The sequence below is a fragment of the Podarcis erhardii genome, assembly GCF_964252035.2.
Source record: "Podarcis erhardii genome assembly, chromosome: 10".
Taxonomy (NCBI): Eukaryota; Metazoa; Chordata; class Lepidosauria; order Squamata; family Lacertidae; genus Podarcis; species Podarcis erhardii.
In genome coordinates, this window is record NC_138500.1 from 3225483 (window position 1) to 3243377 (window position 17895).

Here is a 17895-nt window from a genome sequence, read left to right on the forward strand (position 1 = left end):
CGCTTCCTGTCGTCTGGGAGGGAAGTCAGCAACTCGGCATCTGCTGGAGCTTCACGAAGAAGAGCTTTCTGACGGCTGCTTCCAGGCACATCCCAGAAACACACACTGTGATTCATGGTGTACTGCCATATCAATTGCTTTACAAACCCTTATCCTCACCACCAGCAACCTAGATTCCCCCTCTCTATCAAAATGTACTTTACATATAAAATTATAATCACTGTTGTGAGACATTGCCTTCATTATTTCATGACTATACAGTTTTACATATAAGCACTCCATACATCTAAATGGGTTCTCCTCTGTGAGACTCCCTAGATGTTTCTTAAACACTCCATTATAACTAAAGCACTTTCTGCAATGTTTCCATTTAAACTGCTTCTCATCTTTGAGTTTCTTGTTGGTTTGTAGGGCCTCAGCTCTTAAAGATCTTACTGTCCGTGATTCTGTTCATGTAGGACTTCCAATAGGACTGAACCTCTACCCTTAAGTTCTTCCTGACATTTATGTGGTTTGTCTCTTGTGTGAGTTTGTTGACGTAAATCAAGGGTTTCACTCTGACTGAAGCCATAAGTGCTTCCCCCCCTCTGTGTCTGTAGATGTCTTCCTCTAAGATTTTCACTCTGACTGAAGGTTTTTCCGCACTCCATTCATTAAAAGGATCTCTCCCCTGTATGCGTCCGTTGATGTATATTGAAGTGTCCACTCTGACTGAAGCTCTTTCCACACTCCATACATTTATATGGTTTCTCCCCTGTGTGAGTCCGTTGATGTGTTCTAAGGTGTGCAGTTTGACTGAAGCTCTTTCCGCACTCCATGCATTTAAATGGTTTCTCCCCTCTGTGAGTTCGTTGATGTGCTCTAAGGTTTGCATTAAAACGGAAGCTCTTTCCGCACTCCATACATTGAAATGGTTTCTCTCCTGTGTGAGTCCGTTGGTGTCTTCTAAGGTTTGCACTTAAACTGTAGCTTTTCCCACACACTATACATTTAAATGTCTTCTCCCCAGTGTGAGTCTGTTGATGTCTTCTAAGGTTTCCAATCTGAATGAAGCTCTTTCCACACTCCATGCATTTAAATGGTTTCTCCCCAGTGTGAGTCTGTTGATGTGTTCTAAGGTTTCCAAACTGACTGAAGCTCTTTCCGCACTCCATGCATTTAAATGGTTTCTCCCCTGTGTGAGTCTGTTGATGTCTTCTAAGGTTTCCATTATCACTAAAGCTCTTTCCGCACTGAATACATTTAAATGGTTTCTCCCCTGTGTGAGTCTGATGATGTCTACTGAGGTCTCCACTCTGACGGAAGCTCTTTCCACACACTATACATTTAAATGGTTTCTCCCCTGTGTGTGTTCGTCGATGTAAACGGAGTCTTGAACTGTCACTGAAGCTCTTTCCGCATTCCATACATTTGAATGGTTTCTCCCCTGTGTGAATCCGTTGATGTGTTCTAAGGTGTGCACTCTGACTGAAACACTTTCCACAATCCATGCATTTAAATCGTTTTTTACTTATGTGAGTCTCTTCATGTGTTCTAAGGGTTCCACTAAATCTGAAAGTCTTTCCACACTCCATACATTTATATGGTTTTTCACCCGTATGAGTCCGTTGGTGTAATTTAAGGTTTCCAATCTGACTGAACCTCTTTCCACACTCCATGCATTTAAATGGTTTCTCCCCTGTGTGAGTCCGTTGATGTGTTCTAAGGTGCGCAGTTTGACTGAAGCTCTTTCCACACTCCATGCATTTAAATGGTTTGTCCCCTGTGTGAGTCCGTTGATGTGTTCTAAGGTTTGCATTGAAATGGAAGCTTTTTCCACACTCCATACATTCATATGGTTTTTCACCCATGTGAATCTGTTGGTGTATTTTAAGGTTTCCATTCTGACTGAAGCTCTTTCCACACTCCATGCATTTAAAAGGTTGTTCCCCTGTGTGCATCTGTTCATGTTTCCTAAGGTTTCCATTCTGACTGAAGTTCTTTCCACACTCCATACATTTAAAAGGTTTCTCCCCTGTATGTGTCCGTTGATGTAAAGTTAAGTGTACCCTCTGACTGAAGTTCTTTCCACACTCTGTGCATTGAAATCGTTTCTTGCCCATGTGAGTCCCCTGATGTGCTCTAAGTTTTCCACTTTCACTGAAACTTTTTCCACTCTCCATACCTTTAAATGGTTTCTCCCCTTTTTGAGTTGACTGATGTGAGATATGTGTGCTCATTCAGTGATGCATATTCCACATTTCACACATTTTAATGGCTATTCCTAATGAAACGGAAGGTTCCCCATCTCCCGGAATTCTGACTGTCTTCTGTATCACCTTCCTCAGAATGGGCGGAAAGGAAATCCTATTTTGGTTTCAAGGAAGAGAACAAAGGGAAAGAGAGACATCATATGCCATTAGCAGCTTTTCTTATTTCAACATTTTCTACATTCCCCCGCCTCCTACCCATGTTCCCAGTTTTTAGGAAATGAAGACCTTTCTTTCTCTGGTCCATTGTTCCTTTGGACATTCCCCATCCTCTGCATCATAATCCTCCATCCACCTCTAGATCTTCATGAGTCACCTTCACAGTCCCATTGGCCTCAGGAGGTTCATATGGACCATTTTGGGAGGCCCAGGTCTACATCTTTTCCAGGGACTATGGTCTGGGTCAGTCAGAGAACATGTGACAAGGCTTGGTGCTTGGGGTCAGCTGAATGGGTCTCAGGGAAGCTCCTGTTCTTGGAGACGGACCTCCGTCTACATGCCACACATTGAATGGAGAGAGCAGGAGAAGCAGAAAGAAAGCAGATGGCAAATGGGAATCCCAGACGGAAACACCCACCCCAATGGTTCTTTATAACAATGATGTGCTGCCTGATCTTGTGCCCATCTTCTGACACAGGACTATCCTAATCTGGCACTGACAAATCTGGATATTCAAGGAAAATAGATAACTGTACTTAATGGAAACTTCATCCTTGAATAGGTAATATTGATTCATTAATGGCCTGAAGTTGTGTTATTTATGGAGACATGAATTTATTCCTGATCTGTCTTAAGTATCATAATTATAGGATGTCTTGGGGTGTTACAGGAGAGGCGGTACCTTTGGTGGGGGAAATGTCATGCCCACCATTGGTCCCCACCCTGCACTCAGCTCTCACCTGTGGCTTCCAGAAGCTGTCAGCATGCAACAGAGTCCACAATCCCAGGAATGGCTTCAACCGGCTGACAAAACCAGTTGAGGATACCTGATGGGTCTCAAATCCTTGGTGGGTTGGGAAATTCTGTTGCAGGTGAAGAAAGGCCTGGTGGATGGAGAGGATGAGAACAACAGTGAATCCCACAGTCAAGAAGGCAGATTCTGCCCATCCTGCAGAGCAAAGGGAAGGGAGCCCATTGAGAAGGAAAACTCTGATCCTAAACTTTGCTGCCTCATGACTTATCTTCAGGAGAAGAAAATGCTATGGAGGAAAACCTACACAAATCTTGAGTGGAGTCTCTAAGATGCTTGGATAGTGCCCTGCACACCTCCTGCCAGCAACTCCTGCAGCCGAGCTGGTGCCTAACGTACTGCTCTGCTGAGAAGGGGGTCTTGTTGTCTAGGCAGCCCAGGACCCCCAAACACACTGCCCAGGCTTCCATTGCTGCTAACACAGCAGTTTCAGGCACAGAAATGAGCTCAGACCTGTGTATCAAAGTCTGAAGAAGTTTGCATGCACACCAAAGGTTATACCCAGGACAATCTTAGTTGGTCTGTAAGGAGCTACTAGACAATTCTTTTTATTTACTTGAGTACTGTTTTGGTATGCCAAGTTAGGTTTTTAATTAAGTTAGGTCTTTGCTATGTTTTGGATCCTGTTATGCTTCTTTGCAAAGACCTAACTTAATTAAAAAACCTAACTTGGCATACCAAAACAGCACTCAAGTAAATAAAAAGAATTGTCTAGTAGCTCCTTACAGACCAACTAAGATTGCCCTGGTGTGCATGCAAACTTCTTCAGATACACTGAAACAGAAGTCACTAGACAGACCCTTATATATAGTGGGAGGGTGGGGTGGGGGTGTTCTCAGAAGGGTAGTAGGAGATGCGTATGGTAAAGCTGTTGACAACTGTTAATGACTGCAATTAGTCCTACAGGAAAAAGCATGGGATAGTATGCAGATGTCCAAAACTAGCTTTAGTATGTGTAATGAGACAAGAATCCAATATCTCTATTCAGACCAGGTCTCTCCATAGTTTTCAGTTTAGTAATAAGTTGTAATTCAGCAACTAAGTTAGGTCTTTGCTATGTTTTGGATCCTGTTATGTTTCTTTGCAGGGACGCAGGTGGCGCTGTGGGTTAAAGCCTCAGCGCCTAGGACTTGCCGATCGAAAGGTCGGCGGTTCGAATCCCTGTGGCGGGGTGCGCTCCCGCTGCTCGGTCCCAGCGCCTGCCAACCTAGCAGTTCGAAAGCACCTCCGGGTGCAAGTAGATAAATAGGGACCGCTTACCAGCGGGAAGGTAAACGGCGTTTCCATGTGCAGCTCTGGCTCGCCAGAGCAGCGATGTCACGCTGGCCACGTGACCCGGAAGTGTCTTCGGACAGCGCTGGCCCCTGGCCGCTTAAGTGAGATGGGCGCACAACCCCAGAGTCTGTCAAGACTGGCCACCTCCGGGTGCAAGTAGATAAATAGGGACCGCTTACCAGCGGGAAGGTAAACGGCGTTTCCATGTGCAGCTCTGGCTCGCCAGAGCAGCGATGTCACGCTGGCCACGTGACCCGGAAGTGTCTTCGGACAGCGCTGGCCCCTGGCCGCTTAAGTGAGATGGGCGCACAACCCCAGAGTCTGTCAAGACTGGCCCGTACGGGCAGGGGTACCTTTACCTTTACCTTTATGCTTCTTTGCATTCAGTAATAAATTTATTTGCTCAATAAAATGTTTGCTGCCTCTTAGCGTTTTTTCCTACTCTGCTAAATATACGTCAGACTTGCTCTGGAGGTCATTATGGAGGAGCAAGATCTGAGAGCTGAAGTCCTCAACAGCCTCGGCCCTGTAGACCTGAAGGAGCGTCTCCACCCCCATGGCTCAGTCTGGACACTGAGGTCCTCTTCCGAGGGTCTTCTGCTGGTTCCTTCCCTGCGAGAAGTGAAGTTACAGGGAACCAGGCAGAGGGCAAGGAAATGGGCAACTACCTGACATTTGGAAGACAGCTGAAGGCAGCCCTGTATCGTGAGGATTTTAATGTTTGATGTTTTACTCTCTTTTATATGTGCTGTAACCTGCCCAGAGGGGCTGCAGAAACCCGACCAGTTAGGCAGGATATAAATACTACATTCATTCTTATCATATTGTGATTTTTTGTAGTTATTTTGGAATTCGTACTGCAATATCAGCTCTTGAAATGTTATGGGTGGAGAAAATCACAGGGTTGCCATAAATGATAATCCCACCCACAAACTCTCATTCACACGCAGTCTGTCAATTTGGAAGGGGGGTCACACACCTCACCTGTGCTAATACTGGCAGTCTTTGGCGTGCACAGGCACACCCGGTGTGTAGAGCCTCCAGCCCCAGGCACTGTCTATCAAGAAAATGGGTCCTTTGACTGGAAAGATTCATGCAACGGCTATCACAAGATGATGATGGATTGTATCTCAGCTTGTCAGTCACTCTGACACTGCCTATGAAGAATAAGTGGAACAGAAACGCTTTTGAGGTGCAACTTCCATATCAATCCTAAGAGCCATTCCATGGACTCTGCACCCCTGTTTCTGATGACAGGTGTACATTATCCTCACCCTCAGTGGAAAAGACACTTAAAGATGGAATCCTGAGAGAGAGGAAAATGTTTCTGGCTGCTTCCCGGGTGGGATTGGGGAAACCAAGAGCCGCTTCTGAGAAGGCCTCCCCCCCTCCCCTCTTTCTCTCTCCTCTCCTGTGAACAATGGTTGCACTGGGCCGAATCGCTGTGTCTGGACAGGGCAGGGGATTATGGGGTGGAAGGAGGATGGAGATTGCAGGAACGAAGGGTGGGGGGACACGACCCCCCACTTTCCAGTGATCCCTCTGGTTGCCTTGAAGGGGTGGCCGATTCCTGGGTGGGAGGGAGAAGCCAAGGCAGCCCCTCCAGAGAATCCCCGCAGGCGCCATGATGGAGACGTGTCCCCAAAGACTGGTCTTCCTAGCTCTCCCCCCCCCAACTGCTGCCCTTCCCTGCCCCAGGGATGCTCCCCCTCCCCACTTCCTCAACTCCCTCCCTCTATCCCAGAGTCTCCCCTACACCCAGAGGCCCCCCTTGGCGTGGCTCACCCGTCGCCCTGCGCCCCCCATCTCTCCATCCGGAGCCCCCCCCCAAAGACGAGCAGGGGAGGGACAGTGGGGTCTCTATCCAGGCATCCCTCACTCCCGTTAACCCTTTCATGGCCCACCTCTCTCCGCACGGAACCCACAGAGTCCCAGGGATGCCTGCGCGGGGAAATGGGGCGAGGGGGCTTCGTTGGGATCCCCTGGGTGGGCTTCCTAAGGGTCCAAGGAAAACCCCCTTCGCAGCACGCGCGCAGGGATCCAGGCCCCACGGAAGGCGCTTGGGGGAGCCGGAGGGGGTCTCTGGGTCCTTTCCCGTTCCCCCCCGCGACCTCTTTACCTCTTTGTCCTCGCTCCCGATTCTCCTTTCCTTTCCTGCAACATCCACGGGGGGGGGGTGTCCCTGCCTCCTCCCTCCCCTTTCCGAAAGCGCGCGCCCCAGAGCTGCGGGGCAGAGCAGCAATCCGGAGTGGAAGCTCCACTTGCGGGAGAAGCAGGCAGTTTGGGAGGGGGGCTCACCCCTCTCGTTCCGGAAAAGGAAGCCGGATTGCGGGGAGGAGGAGGAGGAGGAGCAGAAGGAAGAGGTGCGACATAGGGGGGAGGGGGTTGAGGGTTGTGGGGGCGGGGTGAGAGGAGGAAGTACCGGGAGGGGAGGAATTGAGGGGGGGGGCGAAGGAGAGGAAGGTTTCCCCCCTTCCTCCTTCCTTCTGGGGATGAGGAGAGCGGGGGAGGGGCTGATCCCGGCAATCCAGCTGCAAAGTGCGGCCCCCCCTACAATGTTTACATTGAAAATCCTTCCCTCCCCCCGCCCCCCACGCCGTGATCTTAGATCCATTCCAGGTTTTAGGTATTGGTGCACTTTGAACAGCGGGTTAGGCTTTGTGACTCATGTGTTAGGAAAAAAAGTGGCTTTGCTTTTTGCACACAAAGCCCCGACACCCAGGTAAAATTCTTCCCTTGTGTCTCCGTCAGAGGTAACACAATGCGGCCAGGAAGAAAGCAGGGCAGCTGTTGATCTGTTTGCAGGCAGAGTCCACCCCCCCCCTCCATGCGAGGAGTAAAGCAGCCCAGAACTAAAGCGCGTTGCAATTTATACAGCCTAAGATGGTAGCCCCCCCCCCCGTCACAGAGAGAGCACCCCAAATACATCCCAGGTTGCGTCACAAAATGAGTTCTGCATGGAAATCAGATCGGACTCATGTTTTGGCAACATGACAAGTCTGTCAGTCCGTCGGGATCCCTGAGGATTCCTGCTCCCTGCCTTTTCCCGGCCAGCCGGAGAGATCACTGGAAAGGGCGGATTTCTTGACTCCAGAATCCATCATGGCAGACCCGTTTCATTCAGGCATAGAGATCTGCTCTTTGGACCAGTCTGCTTGGATCATGTGGATCATCACTGGATCATCCATGATGTCATACCCGTCTCACGGAGAAGGGGGGGGGGCTCAGGAAGAATCTCCTGCCACGTGACTGGGGGAGTCTGGGGGCTGACGGGGGTCAGACAGGGCTGCTGTTTTGCTCTCCTTACTATTTCAGCTCAGCTTTACTGGCAGAAGTTACATTTCATCAAGAAATGGGTGGATTCATTGAGGAAACGGGGCTAAGCGAAAGCATCCGTTGTAAAGGGGCAAACGTGTATACTTTGTTACCACTCAGTGAGTTGTGTTGCAAAGGCCATTTGCAGAAAGGCTCCTATTGTATCACCTGCGGCTACATGTTTTGATCTTTTTGCGGAAATGTTTTCCTCGGGCTGAGACCATTTAGGGCTTTCAAGGTCAGCGCCAGCACTTTGAATGGTGATCAGAAACGGATCTAGAGCCAGTGAAGATTTCTTAGGACCCGTGTTCAGGGACCACCTGTTAGGGGGCCGTTCAGCTGCAGTCCAAAACTGGATGTATCCCTTGCCGGAAGTAATCCATAAACCTCTCCTCCTCCGCCTTCTCGGGATGCCATTGGTGCGCGATGCTCCGGCTCTGGAAAGAGGGAGAGGCGTGAGTTGGGTGCTCTCGGCTTGCCAACGGTTAAACGGAAACGAGCTAGATTCCTAGACAGGAAAGAAAGAGGGGGGGCAGGTCCTCCAGAGCGAAAGCCCAACCCCTCCCTTTCCTGCAAGAAGTCGGGCGTGTGGGGGTCCCGTTGGTTCGGCTCTGTAGAGGCTGCCTGGGGGGGGGGGCGCCTGCTGGGATCCGGTGAGTCTCCTCTCTCCCAGGATAGGGCCCATGGGGAGAGCGGGGGTCCCAGCGCTGCATGGCGAGAGGGGGGCAAGTCAGGGCGCGGAGAGTCGCAGGAGGAGCTCTGCTCTTCCTTTGCATGGATGCGCTGCTGGCCCCTTGGGTCCAGGAGTGGGGAAATGCATGCAAATAAACCCCATTCGGATGTATGGATCAGTCCCCTTGTATAACAGAGGTTGTCTGCGGATGGAAACATTCGGACATGAAATATACCCTGGTCCCTAAAACCTCACCTGTGCAAGGAGAAGGAAGGAAGGGAGGGAGGGAGGAAGGAAGGGAAGAGAAAGCGCTTCCTCTTGCAGGGCAGAGTAAAACCCGTGGAACTCCCTCCCACAAGAGCCACGGAGGCCACCAATCAAGGTCGCATTAAAAGAGGAGGAGACCAATCCGTGGAGGAGGAGGAGAGGGCGATAGGGGGTTCCTCTGTTCTATGGGGCAGCCCGATGGCCTGATCCTGCAGGGCTCATTTTCTGCTCCAGTGCTTAGTTCCTCCAGATGCAAGTGTGTTCTCTGAGATTGCCTGGGGTTGAGCTAGATGATCCTTGGGGTGCCATCCACTTCTATAGTTCTATGAAAGCACCACTGGAGGTCTCACAAGCCAAGGCATTCAGAGCAGGAGAGGTCCTGCTGGAATGGAAACATCCAGTGCAACTGTTTTAAAACAGGAATCCAATGTGTTTGTTGTGGGGGGACTCAGTGGGGAGGGGCAGACCCATGGATGCCACCTTGATCTCCTTGGACAAGGAGGTGGGAGAGAAATGCCCTTCATAAAGAGAGGCAGCCCAGCCAATCATCTGGCTGCTGCATTTTGGACCAGTTCCCAGAGTTGCCTTCAAGGCGGTTCCACACAGAGAACGTTGCAACCATCCCATCTGGTGCAGAGCAGGGAGGACCAGGGCCATGTCCTCTCTGTCCCAAAAGGTCTGTGGGGTGGGGAACTAGCCTGAGCTGGACATGGGCCTCAAGCGACCATGATGGACCCAGGAGTGCCCTCAAGTATTCATGACTGGGGAGGGGGAGTGTTAAGCAATGTAAAATCATCATCATTATTGCTTGTTCCCTGCCCATCACCCGAATTTCCAAGAGCAGATTACAAAATTTAAAAAACATCAATAAGAACAGTTGAAAACACATTACACGCATAGAAAGGCGAGTCCCACTTTATTTGCTTTTGAGTGTTGTTGTCCTTTGACCCCCACCCACATGTCATTTGGCCCTCAGGAGTTAGCTAGATAAGGGAATAAATGTGCTCTGAATGGGGTTGGGCAGGAGAAAACTCTTGAGGAACCCTGAGTTAGGACCCCCACTATAACCCAATGCTCAGATAACACTCAGTACAAATGACTCACTTGTCAATCACAGTCCTGATTTGATTCCTTGACTGAAAACTCTGAAAGGCAGGAGCAACCAGGCTGATTCATCTCTCAGAAAGACCAGCAGTTCCCTGCACATTTTGCATGGTCACTTTCCCTGTAAGAGGGCTGGAGACTTACCATATTTTTCTCTCCATAAGACACACTTTTTCCCTCCTAAAAAGGGGGAAATGTGTGTGCGTCTTATGGAGCGAATGCAGGCGGGAAACGCCCCCAAGAGTCGCACACACGCTCTGCGTGGCTCTTGCGCGCTCTTCCCCCAGGAGGGAGTGACACGGCCAGTCAGTTCTTTCTCCCTCCTCGTAGAAAAGCCCACAGGAGCCGTGCACCCTTTAAAGAGCGTGCAGCTCTTGCTGGGTTTTGTGGGAAGGGACAGAGGGACAATGGGGAAAAGCCTGCAAGCGCCACACACGCGCTCTACGCGGCTCATGAAAGGGAGCACTGAGCAGAGCCTGGGATGCATACAGGCTCTGCTCAGAGCTCCCTTTAAAAATATTTTTTTTCTTGCATCCCCTTCTAAAAACTAGGTGTAGTCAGGTGCATTTTATGGAGCGAAAAATACGTTTTCCTTCTCCTTTCTAAAGAAACCTCAAGAGTCTGGGTTGTGGTGCAGTCCAGAGCTGACTCTTCCAAGACTCATACATACTTCCTCACGGAATATTTTTCTCTTCCAGGCAATATGTCAGTTTTGTAACAGAACGATGTATTTGCTTTGTAGAATTTGCAAGGACCTGTAATTCAGACAGACAGAGCTTGGCAGAAGATCAAGGGATTCCTTCATCTCTCTTGGAGGCTTCCTGAGAGCACAGATGGATGAGCAAGACTCAGCTGGCCCTGAAGCAGGAAGAAGCCATGTCATCAGAACTGGGAGTCGTAGGGGATTCTGGGGAAAAACTGTGCAGAAGATCCTGGGTGAGGAGGACACTCTCCGCTCAGAGGTGCAGAGCCAGCAGTTCAGGCAGTTCTGCTTCCAGGAGGCCAAAGGACCCCGAGAGGTTTGCAGCCGACTCTACAACCTTTGTCACCAGTGGCTGAAGCCAGAAAGACACACGAAAGCTGAGATGCTGGACCTGGTGATCTTGCAGCAGTTCCTGGCTGTCCTTCCACCGGAGATGGAGCGTTGGGTGAGGGAATGCGGAGCAGAGACCAGTTCCCAAGCAGTGGCCCTGGCCGAAGGTTTCCTCCTGAGTCAGGCAGAGGAGAGGAAGCAGGCAGAGCAGCAGGTGAGAGAGACTTTCCTCTGGATACTCCAAAGGGGCTCCAAACGTGAGTGAGGGTATCTGAAAATTCTCCATCCTTTTTTTAGAAAGCAGCCATTGAATGCTATCAGATTGCCCTTCAGTTTTTGCCTCTGTCATTCCTTTTCTAACTCTTCTTCATATTCTCTGTTTTGAATCTTTGTTGCTATTTCAGAGACAGGATCTGTTTGCAGAAATGGGCCCAGATTCCTCTGAGACCAGAAGGACTCCATTGTACACCAGAGAGAGGCTGCTGGGTAAGGAAGGAGTCCGTTCTCCGTTTGGTCTCTTCCTGTGGATATCAAAACGAATCTATGGGTTCTTGTCATCTTTTTTTTTGGGGGGGGGGAGACCGTTATCTTTCACAGACACTTGGGGCCAAGAGCACCAAGGAAGGGAGATGTATTTTTAACCCAACTAAATTATGAAATGGGTCCAAATGTCCAGATGCAGTCAGAAGGTGAGACTTTTTGGAGAGCAGCTGCACTCCTGGCTTCCCACTTACCTCTGTCTCTTGCAGGTGACCAGATGATGCCAGCAAGACCTCCTCTTCCATCTATTCCTGGTGGGGAAGAAGCAACGGCTGTGGAAGCAGCCCAGGTAGAGGGAGGGAGCCCTGTTGGGAAGGGCAGCCAGGGTGCCTCTGGCCCCCAAGGAATCTCTCTCCTCCTCTTGGCTTCTGTCCAAGCTTCTCTGAAGGCATCTTTGTCAAGGGCAGCCTGGACAGAAGCCATGAGGCTGGGAATGCCATTCGAAAAACTTAATGTGCTGAGAATAAGGAACAGCCACCTTGCCTTAACTCGCTTTCTGACGGTCACTAGGATCATTCATAAGTCATTGTCGTTTTATTTCTAGAGTTATCATTGAATGCTAAAATAGACTTCTAAGCACTTCATCAAGCCTAAAAAACAGTTCCCAGGATTCACCTATCCAGTTACATCAGTTGCACAATGGGGCTTCCCCCCCTTCTCCTCCCCCCATGCACTTCTTGAAGTTGTCTTTAGGGCATCAGAAGGGTCTCTCCCCCCCCCCCCCCAAGAACAGGACATGGGGAGCAGAGAGGGGATCCTTCCATCTGGCACAGACAGAAGGATTTTAAGAACACAATGAAGATATCTTCAAAATCAAAATCAAAATCAAATTTTATTAAACGGTCACAGACCAGATTGGTTCGTACAGCTAGTCAGCGAAACATAACACCAGAAAAAACAAAGGACAATTTCAATACAGATTAGGCCATAACAACAATTTAAGATTGGACAGCATGAATAAGATTAAGTATTTGCCTTCGCCTGCATGTTGACATTGGAAAGCTCTTGTTTTCTGCGCCTGATAGCGGCTGCACAGAATTTAGCAACATTGATCGTAATTACAGGAACCTTATCTTCTACCAAGGCTCTCATACATTGAAGTTCTGATTCATTTTTAAGCTTTTGTAAAACTGGGGCAATAAAGGCACAATGAAGAGTTCCTTCCATTTACACAAAGATTAATCTTCATCACTAAATCACACAAAAAAAAATTACATTAAGACATTAAAAGCAGCACCCACAATTAAAACGTGCAGCAGGACGATCCCATTGAAACAAAACACCATTTAATGAGCAGAAAGAAACCGAGCAATGTGTAGCAGATAATCTTTATGCTCTCTAAAGAGGACCTTTTCCTTTCTCTCTTAGGGTCCAGTGTGCTTTGAAGATGTCGCTGTTCATTTCACAGATGAGGAATGGGCGTTGCTGGATCCTGACCAGAGAGCTCTGCATAAGGAAGTCATGGAGGAGAATTGTGGGATAGTGGCCTCTCTCAGTAAGGCTCCGTTGCGCATCATAACCTCTGTTTGGAAATTCCATGCATATCTCTCTCTGATAAGCCTCCCTGGTTTTGAGGGAGGTCTGCAGGGCCACTTGCAGCACCTGGGATTACAATACCCCCTAAACTCACCTTAAATGGAGGTCTATCAACTGTTTTGACCATGGACATGATCAAGCCAGCATAGACCTTGCTGAGAATGGAATGGGAACATGCTGGGAATTTGAGGTTAAGAAAGCACATCTTTGTTTGACACTGTCCTGCCTTGTATTGCCCAAAATCTTCCTGACACAGAGCTTGTGGAAGGCATTGAGGGGTTTTTCTGATGGTTGTAATTGTTCACAATTTACTTCACAAAGCAGCTTGCTCAACACGCAGTCCTAGTATACCTTCATCTTGGTATTGAATTGTTAGCATCCCATTCGCCCATACTCTTTTGGAGAGGTGAGCCATTGCCGTAACTGCCTCACCAGTACACTTGTCCAGGTCAGCATCAACGAAGAGGTTGTTGGTTTCTTAGGTAGACACAATCATCCACCACCTCCAGTGTCAAACTCGCATGGTTCTAGGCACATTTTGCAACAGGGAATGTCATAGACACGAGCAGTTTCTGAGCTTTGCTCGCAGAACTGCACCTAAGATTTCGGATTAGAACTGCAGAGTGGAAGGAAAGAAGGACCTTTTTCTGCCTCCCCACTTCCAGCTACTCTTTGAAGACTGAAGGAGAGACCTTCTTTAAAAATCGGGGGGGGGGGGTTGAGCAGGGGAAGGACAAGACCATGTGAAAAATGAACATATTATTTTAGCTGCTGTTCATTCCTTTTCAACTGTGTATTTTTGTCATAAGAGAGTGCATATGGACATTCCATTTTTGAGCCCATAACCTAGGTTTAAGGTCCTCTTTATGTCCTAGCTGTCCTATCTCTGTTTCTAACACTGACCACCTCTAGTGTGTGGTCAGCAGTGTTGATGCATGGAATTCTTCCTCTATCACAAGGGTTAGAGATCAATATTCAATACACTGGCACTCCATTTCTTCCTGCAGCTCTAATCCATTTCTTCATTGCAGGTGGTGATGATTTGGAAATTGAGAGCGAGGATGCCCATGACAGAATCCACACAGTGGAGAAGCCATTGCCACTCTTGGAGTGTGGAGAGAGCTTCAGTCAAAGTTCCTATTCGACTACCCACCAAAGAAATGCTATTGCAAATAAACCCTCTCAGTTCTCTGAATGGGGGGAAACTTTCTGTTGGAATGAAAGCCTCACTTCACAGGAAATAATTCCCACAGGGGAAGACCCACTGAAATGCTTGGAATGTGGAAAGAGCTTCAGTAAGAGTGCACATCTCATTTCACATCAAATAATTCATACAGGCAAGAAACCTTATCAGTGCTTGGAATATAGGAAAAGCTTTAATACAAGCAAAACCTTCCGTAAACACCAGAGAATTCACAGGGGGGAGAAGCCATTTGAATGCCGAGAGTGTGGAAAGAGCTTCATTCAGAAAACCCATCTCACAGCCCATCAAATAATTCATACAGGTGAGAAACCCTATCAGTGCTCGGAATGTGGGCGGAGCTTCAATCACAGGACGACTCTCAGGGTCCATCAAAGGATTCACAGTGGTGAGAAACCCTATCAGTGCTCAGAATGTGGGAAGAGTTTCTGCCAGAGAGCCAATCTCACTTCTCACCAAAGAATTCACACAGGGGAGAAACCATATCAGTGCTTGGAATGTGGGAAGAGCTTCAGTCTGAAGCAAAGTCTCACTTCCCACCAAAGCATTCATACCGGGGAGAAACCCTATCGATGCTTGGATTGTGGAAAGAGTTTCTGCCAGAGAGCCGATCTCACTTCCCACCAAAGAATTCACACAGGTGAAAAACCCTATCAGTGCTTGGAATGTGGGAAGAGTTTCCGCCAGAAAGTCAACCTCACTTCCCACCAAAGAATTCACACAGGGGAGAAACCCTATCAGTGCTTGGAATGTGGGAAGAGTTTCCGCCAGAAAGTCAACCTCACTTCCCACCAAAGAATCCACACAGGGGAGAAACCCTATAAGTGCTTGGAATGTGGAAAGAGCTTCAGTCATAAGCAAAGTCTCACTTCCCATCAAAGAATTCACAGTGGTGAGAAACCTTATCGGTGCTTGGAGTGTGGAAAGGGCTTTGGTAAGAGGACCAAGCTCATGGCCCATCGACGAACTCACAGTGGTGAGAAACCCTATCAGTGCTTGGATTGTGGAAAGAGTTTCAGCCAAAGGGCCAGTCTAACTTGCCATGAAAGAATTCACACAGGGGAGAAACCATATCACTGCTTGGAATGTGGGAAGAGCTTCAACCAGAAGCAAAGTCTCACTTCCCACCAAAGAATTCACACAGGAGAGAAACCTTATCAGTGCTTGGAGTGTGGAAAGAGCTTTGGTAAGAGGACCAAGCTCATGGCTCACCAAAGAATTCACAGTGGTGAGAAACCCTATCAGTGCTTGGAATGTGGGAAGAGTTTCTGTCAGAAAGCCCATCTCACTTCCCACCAAAGAATTCACACAGGGGAGAAACCATATCAGTGCTTGGAATGTGGAAAGAGCTTCAGTAAGAGGAGCAACCTCACTTCCCACCAAAGAATTCACAGTGGCGAGAAACAATATCAGTGCTTGGAATGTGGAAAGAGCTTCAGTAAGAGGACCAACCTCATGGCCCATCAAAGAATCCACACTGGGGAAAAACCCTATCAGTGCTTGGAATGTGGGAAGAGCTTCACCCGGAAGGACAACCTCACTTCCCACCAAAGAATTCACAGTGGTGAGAAACCATATCAGTGCTTGGAATGTGGAAAGAGCTTCAGTAAGAGGACTAACCTCATGGCCCATCAAAGTGTTCATACAGGGGAGAATCATAGAATTTTAGACCTGCAGGAGACTTCTGGGTCGTCTAGTCCACTGCAGGACTCTCAACTAAAGCTTCCATGACATATTGCCTTCAAACTTCTCCTTACAAACCTCCAAGGAAGGAGAGTCCACAACCTTCCAAGGGCGTCTCTAATTTGAAGCCATTGGTTTGGGTCCCAGCCTCCAGAGCCAGTGAAAACAAGCTTGTTCAATCTTCCACCTGACAGCCCTTCCTGTTCCTCAGAAGGCTTGGTTTCCCAACGCTTAATTGTCTTGCTCACCCCCCTCTGCACACCTTCCAGCTTGTCAAAATCCTTCTTAAGCTGGGGCACCCAGAACTGGACACAGGACTCCAGGTGTGGTCTGAACAAGGCAGAAGAAAGTGGGGCTGTTACTTCTCTTGATCTGGACACTTGACTTCTTTGGACGCAGCCTAGAATAACAGCCTATTTCGCTGATGTTGACTCATGTTAGTCTTGTGGTCCACTAAGACCCCAGGTCTTTTCCATATGTACTACTGACAAGCCTGGTATCCCCCATCTTATATTTGTGCAGCTGATTCGTCTTGCCTAAGAGCAGAATCTTACCTTTCTTCTTAGTGAAATTTACTGGATGCCTTTATATACCACCTGTTTCTTCAAGAAGCTCAGTGTGGTCTTAAGTGGTTCTCCCCCTCATTGTTTAATCCTGACAACAACCCTGTGAGGTAGGTTGGGCTGTGAAGCCATCACCCAGTGAGCTGCATGGCTGAGTGGAGATTTGAACCCAGGTCTCCCTAGTCCAAAACTCTTAAGCACTGCACCCCACTGGCTCTCGAATGAGACTCTTGGAAAGTGCATGCATGCGCGTTTACTTAAAGTTTCAGTCTTGGTGTTTGTATTTAAAGTTGTGTACACATGTATCAATGACATTAATATATATTATATTAATATATTAATGTAATTACAGTAGAAGAGTAAATTTTAGGTAATGCTAGACGGCGATAGGGTTAGTTTGGAATGCTGGGATTGAAAAATTGAACAATTTCCACATGAATCACAACAAGATCTAAAATAGAAATTTGTTGTTGTTGTTGTTTAGTCGTTTAGTCGTGTCCGACTCTTCGTGACCCCATGGACCAGAGAACGCCAGGCACCTCTGTCCTCCACTGCCTCCCGCAGTTTGGTCAAACTCATGCTGGTAACCTCGAAAACACTATCCAACCATCTCGTCCTCTGCCGTCCCCTTTTCCTTGTGCCCTCCATCTTTCCCAACATCAGGGTCTTTTCCAGGGAGTCTTCTCTTCTCATGAGGTGGCCAAAGTACTGGAGCCTCAGCTTCACAATCTGTCCTTCCAGTGAACACTCAGGGTTGATTTCCTTCAGTATGGAGAGGTTTGATCTTCTTGCAGTCCATGGGACTCTCAAGAGTCTCCTCCAGCACCATAATTCAAAAGCATCAATTCTTTGGCGATCAGCCTTCTTTATGGTCCAGCTCTCACTTCCATACATCACTACTGGGAAAACCATAGCTTTAACTATACGAACCTTTGTTGGCAAGGTGATGTCTCTACTTCTCAAGATGCTGTCTAGGCCTGTCATTGCCCTTCTCCCAAGAAGCAGGCGTCTTTTAATTTCGTGGCTGCTGTCACCATCTGCAGTGATCATTGAGCCCAAGAAAGTAAAATCTCTCACTACCTCCATTTCTTCCCCTTCTATTTGCCAGGAGGTGATGGGACCAGTGGCCATGATCTTCGTTTTTTTGATGTTGAGCTTCAGACCATATTTTGCGCTCTCCTCTTTCACCCTCATTAAAAGGTTCTTTAATTCCTCCTCACTTTCTGCCATCAAGGTTGTGTCATCTGCATATCTGAGGTTGTTGATATTTCTTCCGGCAATCTTAATTCCGGCTAGGGATTCATCCAGCCCAGCCTTTCGCATGATGAATTCTGCATATAAGTTAAATAAGCAGGGAGACAAAATACAGCCTTGTCGTACTCCTTTCCCAATTTTGAACCAATCAGTTGTTCCATATCCAGTTCTAACTGTAGCTTCTTGTCCCACATAGAGATTTCTCAGGAGACAGATGAGGTGATCTGGCACT

General features: G+C 48.2%; 2 protein-coding genes across 10 annotated transcripts in view; one reads left to right on the forward strand and one right to left on the reverse strand.

The window, feature by feature from the left end:
- Positions 1 to 460: 460 nt before the first annotated feature.
- Positions 461 to 17895, reverse strand: part of LOC309351867 (uncharacterized protein) — a 96534-nt gene continuing 79099 nt past the window's right edge. For 2 of the 4 annotated variants that reach the window (XM_081879998.1, XM_081879997.1), the window contains 2 exons: positions 3149 to 3292; positions 461 to 2346 (listed from right to left, as the gene is read on the reverse strand). In XM_081879998.1, the coding sequence (XP_081736124.1) occupies positions 654 to 2219 (1566 nt within the window). In that variant the 5' untranslated portion in view covers positions 2220 to 2346; positions 3149 to 3292 and the 3' untranslated portion in view covers positions 461 to 653. Of the gene's footprint in view, positions 2347 to 3148; positions 3293 to 6613; positions 6784 to 17895 lie in introns of those variants that run through there. The other 2 variants (XM_081880000.1, XM_081879999.1) reach the window with 2 other exon arrangements.
- LOC309351787 (uncharacterized protein) lies at positions 6842 to 16867 on the forward strand. Of its 6 annotated transcripts, none has more exons than XM_081879721.1 (6): positions 7506 to 8462; positions 10596 to 11100; positions 11291 to 11372; positions 11636 to 11715; positions 12795 to 12921; positions 13994 to 16867. In XM_081879721.1, exons 2-6 carry the CDS (start codon positions 10687 to 10689, stop codon positions 15892 to 15894), a joined length of 2604 nt encoding a protein of 867 aa, XP_081735847.1. In that variant the 5' UTR covers positions 7506 to 8462; positions 10596 to 10686; the 3' UTR covers positions 15895 to 16867. The 6 variants fall into 6 exon arrangements, with proteins under 6 accessions (XP_081735851.1, XP_081735847.1, XP_081735849.1 ...); XM_081879723.1 differs by having other exon boundaries at positions 10624 to 11100; XM_081879724.1 differs by having other exon boundaries at positions 10670 to 11100.